Source organism: Sinohyriopsis cumingii, chromosome 15, assembly GCF_028554795.1.
Source record: "Sinohyriopsis cumingii isolate HCF-2022 chromosome 15, ASM2855479v2, whole genome shotgun sequence".
Lineage (NCBI taxonomy): Eukaryota > Metazoa > Mollusca > Bivalvia > Unionida > Unionidae > Sinohyriopsis > Sinohyriopsis cumingii.
In genome coordinates this window covers 43,970,752-43,984,082 of record NC_142975.1, presented here as the reverse complement: position 1 = coordinate 43,984,082, position 13,331 = coordinate 43,970,752, and the positions used below count along the sequence as shown (strand labels likewise).

The window sequence follows — 13,331 nt, the reverse complement described above, 5'->3', positions numbered from 1 at the left end:
AAATGTACAGTGCATGATGAGGTGACAGCATATAACATCAAAACTTGATTAGTTGAACATCACATGACATGAAAATGAAGTGTATGATCAGGTGACAGCATATGACATGAAAATGTACAGTGTATGATCAGGTGACATTAGGTTTTGTAGCTATACATAACTATAGACACATGAATTTTAACCTTGTTGAACCTTGACATTTCACATATACCACAAACTTTCTTCAATTTCAAACACAGATCAAGATTGTGTTGTTTATTTTGAAAAAAATTTCAACTGTGGCATTTTTGTAATTGAAATGCCATTGCAAAGTAGGTTTGACTTGGGAGTTTCTATGGAAATGCCAATGTATAGGTGTTCTGAATGGAAGGTCAGTGCTTGCATTCTCTAATTCTGTAACTACCTTCTCCATTAAAATGTTATCTGGTGGAAACAGTGCCAAAGCCAAAGGTGAGGGCAGTATACCCAACTGAGCAATATTGCTGAAGAATGGTTCTCAAAGGGGAAGGCAATAATAGATTAATATTTCACCTGATGCAATTTGATGAAATGTAATGAAAATATGCAATAGTTAAACAATCAGAACTCAAGCATTTATTAGTGATTTACTAAAGTTCAGTGGTTAATACTGCTTGGGTTTGATACATGCATTCTAAAAAATGTTCACTTGCCTTAGATTAAGAGCAAGAAAAATAATGAGTAGATATGAAAGGGTGGTGCTTACTGATTCTATAGTCTGTGTATGACAACTAATATACCTATCCAAGGGTCTGGGACTTAAACCTTGAAATACTGCTGACAGTGAAATTGCCCCTTGAACAAGATATGTATATCAGCATAAAACCAAAGCAGACAAAACAAAAATCCAGCACAGCTTTCAAACTGGATAAATGGATTAAAAGGCTGAATAACTCACCTCCTTGACTGGAGAAGGACATGCATCAGCTGCAAGATTGTATCCCTCAACAAGGTGAACACAGTAATCTACAGAAGATCCAACCAGTATTGAGAGAGACACTGCTTCAACTCCCCCAATTTCCCAGCCAGCTATGTAGAATATACCAACCACAAGACAGACCATTTCTGAAATACAGATAACCAATATTTAAATACAGTACTCTCACATTATAACATGCTTCACATAACACAATTCATTTCACCACCATTTAAATACAGCTATCTTCCATAATAGTTTGCTTCACTACAAATCTAATTCAGATTATAAACAATTAAATATAGCTATCCTATGCTTTACTGTTTCACTACAATGCTATTCATCTTACCACACTTAAAGGCAGCTATGGCCCATTAAACTGTGATTTACTACAATGCCATCCATTTTACCACATTTAATACAGCTATCAAGGGGCACCTGCATAAGTATTGGTGAGGGACATGTAGTGGTCAGCTATTAAGTGTTATGGATGTTTCGAGGTGAAATGAGGGAGACAAATGCCCACCCCCTTCCCTATGTTTGGGCACCCATGATAGATATGCCCCATTAAACTGTGATTAACTACAATGCTATTCAAGTTACCACATTTAAATACAACTATCCCTTGTTATATTGTGTGAGACTAATGGGATTCAAGTCACCAACATTTAAATTAAGCTCTCCTCCATAATAATACACTTCAATATAATGCCATTCAGGTCAGCAACATTTATGTAATATGAATTCCCCATTTTTCTTGCAGCAGAAATTTCCATTAATTCATTGTTGCTACATAGCACAAATGTAAAGATCCAGAAAATAAGAATAACATCAAGAGTCTATTCTAACAACATATCTGAATTAATCTTTTCTTTCCCAGTACATGCATAAACCAATTGGTTTTCGAGAACACTTTCACCAGTTATAATACCTTAGGAGAACTACTACTATCTTGCAAATCCAACCCTCCCAGATACTTCTTTTAGCTAATGGGAACTAAAAGTTGTCTGCTGACCTAAGTGGCTGTTGGGCAGAGTGATCTCCCCTTAAATATAAATTTTGGTGAATTTTGGTGGCAAAGTCTAAGAACACCTCAGTTACTACTGGAGTGGAAGGCATGCTCTCTATGGATGTAACTGTGGGGAGGCTGGTCAGGTGTATGTGTATTATGATTGGATAAGTATACTCAAAGGAACATATTTTACTAGATAAGTTTTGTTACATCTTTAAATATGTTACCCAATCAAAATAACTTAGTAGAATAAATAAGAGGTGGAGGGAGGTACATCCTTTACTCCAGAGATGCTGTCTCTGGTCCCCTAAGGTATGTGAGACAGCTTCTTGGTAATCCAATCCCACACGCACACACAAATCAAGCAGAAGTCATGAAGCCAAGTCTTAAGGAGCTGTCAATCCACCTGGTACGGGGACCTGTTGGGTTGTGGATATAGGTCCTATCAAATTGAATTGGGCCCTTTGGGATGACAGATCTTGGAGATAAAAATGAGAGAATGTGGACTCCCATCTCCATCCCAATGCCTGAATGATGTTGGTTAGCAAACAGTTCTGAATGAATACTAGGCTGGTGGCAACTGCTCTAACCTCCTGAGACGAAATGCGTAATAGATTCAAGTTATTTCTCTATATGCTGAGCAAATAACCCAATTAATCCAGGATGAGATAGTCTGTGTTGCTATATCCTCCTGTGCTGTCCTGTCTTGAGACCTTGACGCAACAGCTCTGTTTTATTAAGGTACCACTTTAAAGCCCAAACTTGGCCTTCAGCTGATGTGTCAGATAGAGGATTCATGAGGTGAGACAGAGGTTTCATGATGAAAGTCTGGTTATCCACTGAAGGAAAACAGTTCTTGGCGATGAAAGAGAATGCTGTCATGAGTAAGACTGACCCTAGCTGTCAGAACTGCAATTCAAGTCAGGTGATAGGGCCTCTATTTCATTAATTCTGCCTGTAGTCTCTAATGCCATGAGGAAACAGGTCTTGTATGAAATGTGTGCCAGAGAGGCCCCTGAAATTAGTTTAAAAGGTGTCTTGTTCAGCCAGGTTAATAACCAATACAGGTTCCACTTGGGCAAAGGGTTAATGTTTTGGCAGTGGATACTCAAAGTTGGTGAGTAGGATGGATAAGGCCTTGTTTTGTCTGATATCCTCTCTTGAGTAATAACAAAAGGAGTCAGCGATCATTGAGCAGTAACCTTTTATCATATTCAGTTTTAACTTTCTCTCTTCAAAGAGCCAGAGTAGGAAATCAGTTATCTGTAGTACAGATTGCCTGGAGAGGCAGAATATGTTCATTTGCATGCCACAGATGGAAAATGTGCCATTTGCCTTTGCATGCTTCAAAGTAGAGGGCCTTCATATCTGAGCAATTATCTCCATCACTGGTTGCAAGAAATGTTTAATTCTGAGGGCCTGTGTAATATGATCCAGACATGCAGGTTCAGTACAAATGAGCAGGGATGAAACAACCACCACTGTGATTGCTTGAGTAGATCAGGGTAAATCCAAATTTTCTGAGGAGTTTCCAGTACAACATTCATCAGGTCACTGATCCATGACTTCTCCCATCTGAGTGCTGCAATGAGGATGAAGGCTGATTCTCTTGCTTTCTATATCACTTTAGAAATCAGATGTGTTGGAGGGTAGGTGTATGTATCCAGGTTGTTTCATTTTAGTGATAGAGACTCAAAAGATTTTGTGTCCGGTACTGTAGAGACACAGGCTGGGAGTTTGGTATTACAACTTGTTGCAAACAGATCCACTAATCAAACAGTCCCATCGGGTACATATCTGATCAAAAACCAAGGGATAGAGAGACCATTCCATCTGTATTTGCTGATTGTTTCAAGACAAAGAATCGACCAGTAAGTTTAGGCATGCCAAGAAAATGGTGAACATGTATGTAGATTTATTGTTGACAAAACTACCTTAGAAAGTCCAACACCATATTTCAAAAGTCTGGGGTTCTTGTTTCCTCCTTGTCATTTGACAAAAGTCACTACTGCAGAGTCATCAGACAGAATGAGAACTCCCTCAGCATTTAAACATTCCTGCCACCAATGAAAGGGCTTTCACAACGGTATTCATCAACAGAAGATTGATATGCAGATGGCATTTCTGGGGAGACCATACATCACTGGCTTCCCAAAAGGATGGTAGTAGGTGGGCTCCCCAGCGTCCTGTGTTTGATACTGTAATCTTGGGCAGTTGTATGTGCAAATGTATACTAACCATGAATCAAGTTGGTAGTCCCAATTCTGCAGATGGTCCCTCAAATGTGTGCAGATGGGGAGACTTTGGTCCAGTGGGCAAACCTTTGGCTTCCATTGGGATAGAAGAATCATTTGCAATGGGCTCATAAAAAGGCAACCTAGAACAATAAGATCTGCTGCCACACTGAGCAAGCCTAGAAAACGAAAGAATAGTCTGATTGGTGGCTTGTTTGCAGATTTCTTCAATTTGGCCATTAAAAGGATGGTGAGGGTGCTCTTAGCATGTCCTTATGGTAGTCATTCAGGAAGTGCAGGCAAAGAGCACTGAGTCACATAACATTCTACCAATTTCCAATTTGTAGCTGTGGATACAGAGTTGGCCAAAATGTGTTCTGCACTTGAGTCATTTTTGAGACTGATTCCCATGCATGCCCTGAGGTATTCGTTGTGGGAGGAGGGAAGCTTTGTTCTGTATGTTGGAATACAGCCATAGAGATGAAGTCCAACATCAGTGACACAGCAACGATATAGAGCACTAACTTCCAAGTGTCATAAAAGGCCATCTGTTCAATATGTATGGTGTGTGGCTTTGTCATCCCCTAAGTGGCGATAACACTCCTGACTGATGGAGTTTCTAAATGAAATACTGGTGTATGGCCAATGTAGAATTGCCAACGAAGTGATGATGATGGCAGGTCAGAATGTTTTTAACTTTCCCAGACTGTAAAGTAAATGAAGTTGGGCTCTTCCATTTCATCATAAGATCAACAGACTCTGGAGCTCTGGTCCAGGCTTATGATGGACTAGCAGGAGGAGGCCAGAAATCTTTGGGTCAAAGATGGAAAACATCCTCAATAGAGTTTTGGAAGGTTCAATCTTCCCGTGACATCATATAGTCTAGAAATGATGACATCACTTAAGAACAAACAACATCTGGTTGTATGCGTTGAGTCTAAGGTCTACTGTTAATGCATGAAACTTCACAGGCAAAGAGTGACGAGGTCTGCTGCTCACTAAACTCACAGAACACCCTGATTTAGAAACTGTGACTTTGGATGGATGCTTGATATATGTAATCATGACCATATGTCTGCTGAGTGAGAGTGAACTTGGCTGTTTGTTTGCTCTGTCCCTCGCTGTTCTACAATAGGAATCAAGGTGATCCACAAGGAGGCATGGTAGAGGAAGTTGCCGATAATGCTGAAGCTTGCGGTGGTGACTTGGGTGCTAGAGCTGTTTCAAAGCCTGTCAGTTTCCTGCGCTTTATGGCTGAAGGGTTAGAGTTGATTTATCTCCCTTGTCCGCCAGAAATTCTCATACTGAGGAAAAGGTCAGCATGCAGACTGGTGACATCTTCATTCTGAAATGTGTTTTTGTGCTTTGCCCATAGTTCTTATCTGAAGAACAAATAGAGCAAAACGTAACAAACTGTAGCCCTGCACATGTCTTTTAGAGCATAATGTTGGTGCAGATTTAAATCTTAGAAAGTTGACCGAGAAACTGATAACAGACAGTCTACCAAACAATGAAGTATCCAGGTAAAATATAATGACATGACTCAGTTGTTGCCTATAGAAACAAGGATGACCAAGACGCAACTGAATAAACCATTGCTTACCTGTACTTGTGCAACCTGTACTTATCCAACCTGAACAGAAGCAATACAAAATTGTACACAAGTGTCTACATTACACACAAAAAACCTTCACATAAAAGGCAATGTTATAGATACGTACCAAGTAGGTGTGACAATATCCATTATGAGGCAATACCATAGGGAAAAAGGCCTACAAGTAAAAACACTGAAGTTGGTGCCTGGACGCTATGAATGTCTTGAAATTGAAACTCACCAACATATACCCATTCGTAATGGAATTACACATATATTATGTAGTTTTTTGTAAGTGCTAGAGACTTGCAAAATAATTATAGCCCAAACTGAATATGAAGTCACTTAGGCTCCCTGTGCAAGTACCTAAATGTGTGATGATGAGAAAGTGATAGCAAGTTGTAAAGGCAGAGCTTCGTTGACATATGAAGAGAAAAAGTTGGAAATATAGAAGGAGAATACTTTTCTTGGAAGTAAAAAAAACTCCTCCAACTTGTAGTGGTATATCTTCCATGTTGATTCTGACTTTTGCAAGGCCTCTCATGATGAGTGTGATTCTTGGCATGAGCGGTAGTAGTAACTGGGAGGTCCTTAGACTTTGGCACCAATTATAATACCTAAGGGGAGATCACTCTGCCCAACCGCCATATAGTTCAGCAAACAACTTTAAGCTCCCTTTTGCTAAAAGTAGTATCTGGGAGGGATGGATTTGCAAGGTAGTAGTAGTTCTCCTAAGCTATTATGATTGGGTAACGTATTTACAGATTTGCTGCATGTACAAGTTTGTCTTTTTATGTCCAGCGAGTGTGTGTGGATGGATATATAATATATAATCATAAGGTAGGGATATTAGCAATTTATCTTATGTCCCTGGATTAAGTCAATCAGGTATGAATAAACCCAGAAGCAAAAGGTGTCTCTATACAGGAGTTTATCTTTTCATTCTCAGTAAATGCCAACATAGTTATAGAATATGATCTCAACAGATTTTAAGTTATGACCCAGGGCCATAATTGTATGCCCCACCACCACACGCACACTTCATGTTAGTCTTATAATTTGAGACTTTAAAAAAATTATGTAAAATAAAATAATCATTCATGCAAACAAACGTTGATTTTATAATTTAGTTTACTGTTACATAAACATGTTTGAAGATCTTATTAGGAATACAAAGTTTTATGTGATAAATATCAGAAAACACAAAATGATAATTTTTTTACTTTTACAAATTGATCATATTCTAGAAGTGAGAGTGTATGAAAAAATACATAAATTTTGAGCAGACTAATTTGAGTAAACCTGAAGACTACACAACCAAGGCAACTAAACCTGAAGACTACACAACCAAGGCAACTAAACCTGAAGACTACACAACCAAGGCAACTAAACCTTAAAACTACACAATTAAGTGTGTGTGATTTGGATTTTTAACATAGCTTGAACAATTTTTCAGTCATATCGCTACGATGTCTGCAGTGTGTCAGTTTATAGTGATGTCTAGCACTGGGGCATCCTTCCGCAGACGTGTAGCATGATGTCCCACCCAGTCACATTATTCTGACACCAGGTCAACCAGTCCTAACACTCACCTCTTAATGCTGAGCGCCAAGAGAGGCAGCTGTTTAGTACCATTTTTTTTTAAGTCTTTGGTATGACTCGACCAGGGATCGAACCCATGACCGCCTGCATCCAAGGCGGACACTCTAACCACTAGGCCACCAGAGCAGTGTTAATTTTGAAAAAGAATTACTATTCATATTTTCTGTGCAAATATAGACAAAAAACAGCAGAAAATACACATTATGTATATATACAATTAAGGTGATGATACCTTAAAAATACATACTAAGGTGACTAACCTTAAACCTATATAACTAAAGTGAGTAAATCTTAATAACACATATTAAGGTGACGAACCTTAAGACTATACAACTAAGGTAACTAAACCTTAAAACAACATCATTAAGGTAATTAAACCCTAAACCTTAATTAAGGTGCTTAAACCTTAAAACTACACAATTAAGGTAATTAAACCTTAAACCTAAAATTTAAGGCGATTAAACCTTAAAACTATATAAATAAGGTAATTAAACCCTAAACCTAAATTAAGGTGATTAAACTTTAAAACTACATAATTAAGGTGAGTAAATCTTAAAACAGCTTAATTATGGTGATTAAACTTAAACCTAAATTAAGTTGATTAACCTTAAACTGTAAAACTGTAATTTACTTTATTCCTATGCATTAAAATTTTTTGACTTGGAATATATCAAAATGTTCATTGTTTGGCCACCAGCAAAGAAAGAGTTAACATTTTGACTGGTTACTTACCACATATACTCAATAAGACGATAAGAAGTAACAGAATATGTCCTGTAAATATTGCCACAGTAACCATGCAGATAAGCAGAGACAGCACCAGACCATAGATTGCACTGCTGACCGCTACAACTTCCATTAGAATCTGCAAAAAATGAAAATATTCTTCTTAAAAAGCTTTGAGAAACAAACTGACCAATATTAGAGACACCATACTCTCTATGACCTCATATTTAGCTATTTATAACTAGACCCCAAACAATAAACAGTACTGACCCACATATGTCATCACATAATGTTCTGGCACATCTTTGATAGTATCATATGACCAAACTTTCACCTGGCTCCATCAGAACCCCACCACATAAAAGTCTTCTTAAATTCTTAGGTTATCTCTGTTACCATCCAGTCAAATGTTGTAAAGCAAAACTACCAGGACACTTCTCCCTAACACTAAATGTACGTAAACATATTATCTGCAACCATTCAAACAAGCTTGAAGGGATATCATTAAACATTATGTTGCAAGCAGATGCCAATACTGGAGGTCCATGTGGGAAAATGACATGATGGGTGATACATGAAAAACAAAGGACTATATTATAAGCTCACTTGGCCTTAAAGACAGGCGAACTGACCATGATCATCTTATCATATTAATATATTATATCATCTCATCTCATATCATCAGTCATTCACTTGTCCAAATTTCATAAAAGTCTTGTTCTGGCATTACAAGGAAAAGTGTTTGTTTACTAAACCCTCAATTGGTGGAAATCTCAAGGGGTCTGGGGAGAGGTCTGGTAGAATGAGCCATATATTTCTTTGAGACACCTCACAGCAGTAAATGCACAATGCTGTTAAAAACTGGATGAAAATGACTCAGAATTATTTCAAATATTTTACAGTTTCACAGACTTACCAACCCTGATTAGATGATCCCAGTTAGTTGATTTGTTTTCCATAAGTTTGACCAGTTTTCAGTAAGGTGTAACAAAATACCATGTACTGATATTGTCAAGTTGGAAAAACTTATTGAAAAGATTGGTATTTGAAATATGCAGCAACAGTAAACATTATATTCAACTGAAAAGTATGTAAGGTACAAGAAGACCATATTTACCCCTAGTACAGTTGCACAAACTTCAGTTCTAAAACCTATGCAGCTAAATGGCTCGTTGCTATCTCTCAAGTGAACACAATTCTTGGAATATTTGCTTGATGCCATTTTAAAAAAATTATATAATCAACAGTTTGATCATGCAGATGCCAAGAAAAAATATGTGCAGTTTAAAACATCTGAGGTACTGCTGTAAAATTAGTCTGGTTCCCTGACTAACTCCACTAATTCTAATATGAAACCCAGATCCAAATCAAACAAGGAGCAACCAATCATATAGATTTTTCATCAACAATCATTTTTTCCATAGTTTTTGCTTTTATTTTGTAAGGGTATATTTAAATAAGACTTATAGCAAAACTGTATGGGATGGCAGGACTGGTTTCATACTGAGGTTTTCAGAAGCACTGACTTTATGTTGTAGGATTATGACCAACATAGCAGTCATACAGGGGGTCTTAACTGCAACATTTTCATCTACAAGCAACTACATATATGTATTAGTAAAATCCCCCAGTCAATACAACCATCCGTTCAAGAAGAGTAGCAACAACATTTTCAAGATGGACACCACTGCCATTATGTTGGAGATCACTTCAGTGCCATTTTCATTTACAACCAACTGGAACACAACCATTCCTTCACTACTTTTATTAGGACAAACTACAAGACAGATTGAGAACCATCACATGGGCTTTCTGGACTTTGACCAATAGAATAACAGTCTTGTCATGTACATACCTTGGTCCAAAACTCTGATGTTTGAAAGATAGTCTGAAGAGGAGAGTCGGCTGCAATTTCTGACTCCTTGAGGTGCTTGATAAATGATTCCCACTTTAAATATTCCTTGTACGACTCAAAATATGACTGGCCTTTTGACGTAGTCTAGTAAAAAATGAAATTAATCTCAATTTTCATAAAATTCTGTTTCTGTATCTGATTAATTAATGAGAAACTTTGCCATACAGAAATAAACTAATGTTGATTCAATGTGACATACACATACACACTTACAAAACTAATGTTGATTCAATGTGACATACACATACACACTTACAAAACTAATGTTGATTCAATGTGGCATACACATACACACTTACAAAACTAACACTTTCACTAATCATATATGTACTTCTAGTACAAAAGATTTTCATGTATGAATTTTGATATTCACTCTAAACACAGCTGAGTGAAATTTATAATTTCATGTTCAACTTTTCAAGAGAGTCAGATAAAGAAAACTCTAGAACTCTGGAGTACATTATACTCAGGGCTGACAAGCTCTGCTTCTATACATGTGTAATCCCTAAGTTCAATGCCAAGCAAAATCCATAAGATGACACAGAAAAAAAAAATCTTCCTGGTGCTCTTCTTGGTAAGTTAAGAAAATGCAGTCGCTTTAAGATACACAAAAATGATGGTAATATCTCATCAAAGTAATTTTGCCAATACAAGTTTCATTAACATATATATATATAAAGAGCTCCATGACTTTAAAAACATCCAATAATTTAACTTGGCAAACAATCTTAATACAGCAGGAGACTGAAGAGTTACATGACTTCAAACAAATTAAATAATTTAACTCAGCACACAAACCTCAGTAATTTAACTAAGAACACAACCTTTAGCAATTTAACACAGCACACATACACTTCAGTAATCTGACTCAGCATACAAACTTCAGTGACTCAGCACAAAAACTTAGTAATTTAACTCAACACACAAACTTCAGTAATTTAACTCAGCACACAAACTTCAGTAATTTAACTCAGCATGCAAACTTCAGTAATTTAACTCAGCACATAAACTTCAGTAATTAAACTCAGCACACAAACTTCAGTAATTTAACTCAGCACACAAACTTCAGTAATTTAACTCAGCACACAAACTTTACAATCAACTAAATGAGGATACTTAACATCTTTTTTTCAGCAACTGATTAATCAAACATAGTTTTGAAAATTCCCAGCTCCCCCACCCCATCCCTGACTGTGACCAACTTCTGCAAACAGCTGGGCTTAAATCACTTAGAATAAACCTGTTCTTATTCCTGCTTTTTCCCAATTTTACACTACCATTGGAACCCTGCATGCAAAATTTAAACCAAGCATGGTATGTAGAATGTGACAATTCATCACAGCAGTGTGATGTGAACCAGATAATCATAGGTCTGAATTTGTAAAATGTTTGCAATTCATCACAACAGTGAGACATGAACCAGACAATCACAGGTCAGAATTTGTGAAATGTGACAATTCATCACAGCAGTGTGATGTGAACCAGACAATCATAGGTCTGAATTTGTAAAATGTTGGCAATTCATTACAGCAGTGTGATGTTAATCAGACTATCATAGGTCTGAATTTGTAAAATGTTGACAATTCATCACAGCAGTGTGATGTGAACCAGATAATCATAGGTCTAAATTTGTAAAATGTTGACAATTCATCACAGCAGTGTGATGTGAACCAGACAATCATAGGTCATAATTTCTAAAATGTTGACAATTCATCACAGCAGTGACATGTGATCCAGACAATCACAGGTCAGAATTTGTAAAATGTTGACAATTCATCACAGCAGTGTGATGTGAACCAGATAATCATAGGTCTGAATTTGTAAAATGTTGGCAATTCATCACAACAGTGAGATGTGAACCAGACAATCACAGGTCAGAATTTGTGAAATGTGACAATTCATCACAGCAGTGTAATGTGAACCAGACAATCATAGGTCTGAATTTGTAAAATGTTGACAATTCATCACAGCAGTGTGATGTGAACCAGATAATCATAGGTCTGAATTTGTAAAATGTTGACAATTCATCACAGCAGTGTGATGTGAACTAGACAATCATAGGTCTAAATTTGTAAAATGTTGACAATTCATCACAGCAGTGTGATGTGAACCAGACAATCATAGGTCTGAATTTGTGAAATGTTGGCAATTCATCACAACAGTGAGATGTGAACCAGACAATCACAAGTCAGAATTTGTAAAATGTGACAATTCATCACAGCAGTGTGATGTGAACCAGACAATCATAGGTCTGAATTTGTAAAATGTTGACAATTCATCACAGCAGTGTGATGTGAACCAGATAATCATAGGTCTGAATTTGTAAAATGTTGACAATTCATCACAGCAGTGTGATGTGAACTAGACAATCATAGGTCTGAATTTGTAAAATGTTGACAATTCGTCACAGCAGTGAGATGTGAACCAGACAAACACAGGTCAGAATTTGTAAAATGTTGACAATTCATCACAGCAGTGTGATGTGAACCAGACAATCATAGGTCTGAATTTGTAAAATGATGAAATTTCATCACAATAATGAGATATGAACCAAGAAATCATAGGTCTGAATTTGTAAAATGGTAAAATTTCATCACAACTGATAGGTGTGAACCAAGTAATCATTGTTTTGAACTTGTAAAAAGGTGAAAATTCATCAACATTTGAGAGAAAAACTGAATTCCAAGAACAAGAAACAGTGAAAACAAGAAAACCTTTGATCTATATATATATAAAGAGCTCCATGACTTTAAAAACATCCAATAATTTAACTTGGCAAACAATCTTAATACAGCAGGAGACTGAAGAGTTACATGACTTCAAACAAATTAAATAATTTAACTCAGCACACAAACCTCAGTAATTTAACTAAGAACACAACCTTTAGCAATTTAACACAGCACACATACACTTCAGTAATCTGACTCAGCATACAAACTTCAGTGACTCAGCACAAAAACTTAGTAATTTAACTCAACACACAAACTTCAGTAATTTAACTCAGCACACAAACTTCAGTAATTTAACTCAGCATGCAAACTTCAGTAATTTAACTCAGCACATAAACTTCAGTAATTAAACTCAGCACACAAACTTCAGTAATTTAACTCAGCACACAAACTTTACAATCAACTAAATGAGGATACTTAATATCTTTTTTTCAGCAACTGATTAATCAAACATAGTTTTGAAAATTCCCAGCTCCCCCACCCCATCCCTGACTGTGACCAACTTCTGCAAACAGCTGGGCTTAAATCACTTAGAATAAACCTGTTCTTATTCCTGCTTTTTCCCAATTTTACACTACCATTGGA

The 13,331-nt window shown here is 36.8% G+C and overlaps 1 protein-coding gene across 2 annotated transcripts in view; it reads right to left on the bottom strand.

Moving 5' to 3' along the window:
* The window catches only part of LOC149781709 (protein dispatched homolog 3-like), a 91,765-nt gene that overhangs the window by 12,491 nt on the left and 65,943 nt on the right, over positions 1–13,331 (bottom strand). For both annotated transcript variants that reach the window (XM_089935811.1, XM_089935812.1), the window contains exons 15-17: positions 9,958–10,101; positions 8,109–8,241; positions 917–1,083 (exon numbers count right to left, since the gene is read on the bottom strand). In XM_089935811.1, the coding sequence (XP_089791937.1) occupies positions 917–1,083; positions 8,109–8,241; positions 9,958–10,101 (444 nt within the window). The remainder of the gene's footprint in view (positions 1–916; positions 1,084–8,108; positions 8,242–9,957; positions 10,102–13,331) is intronic.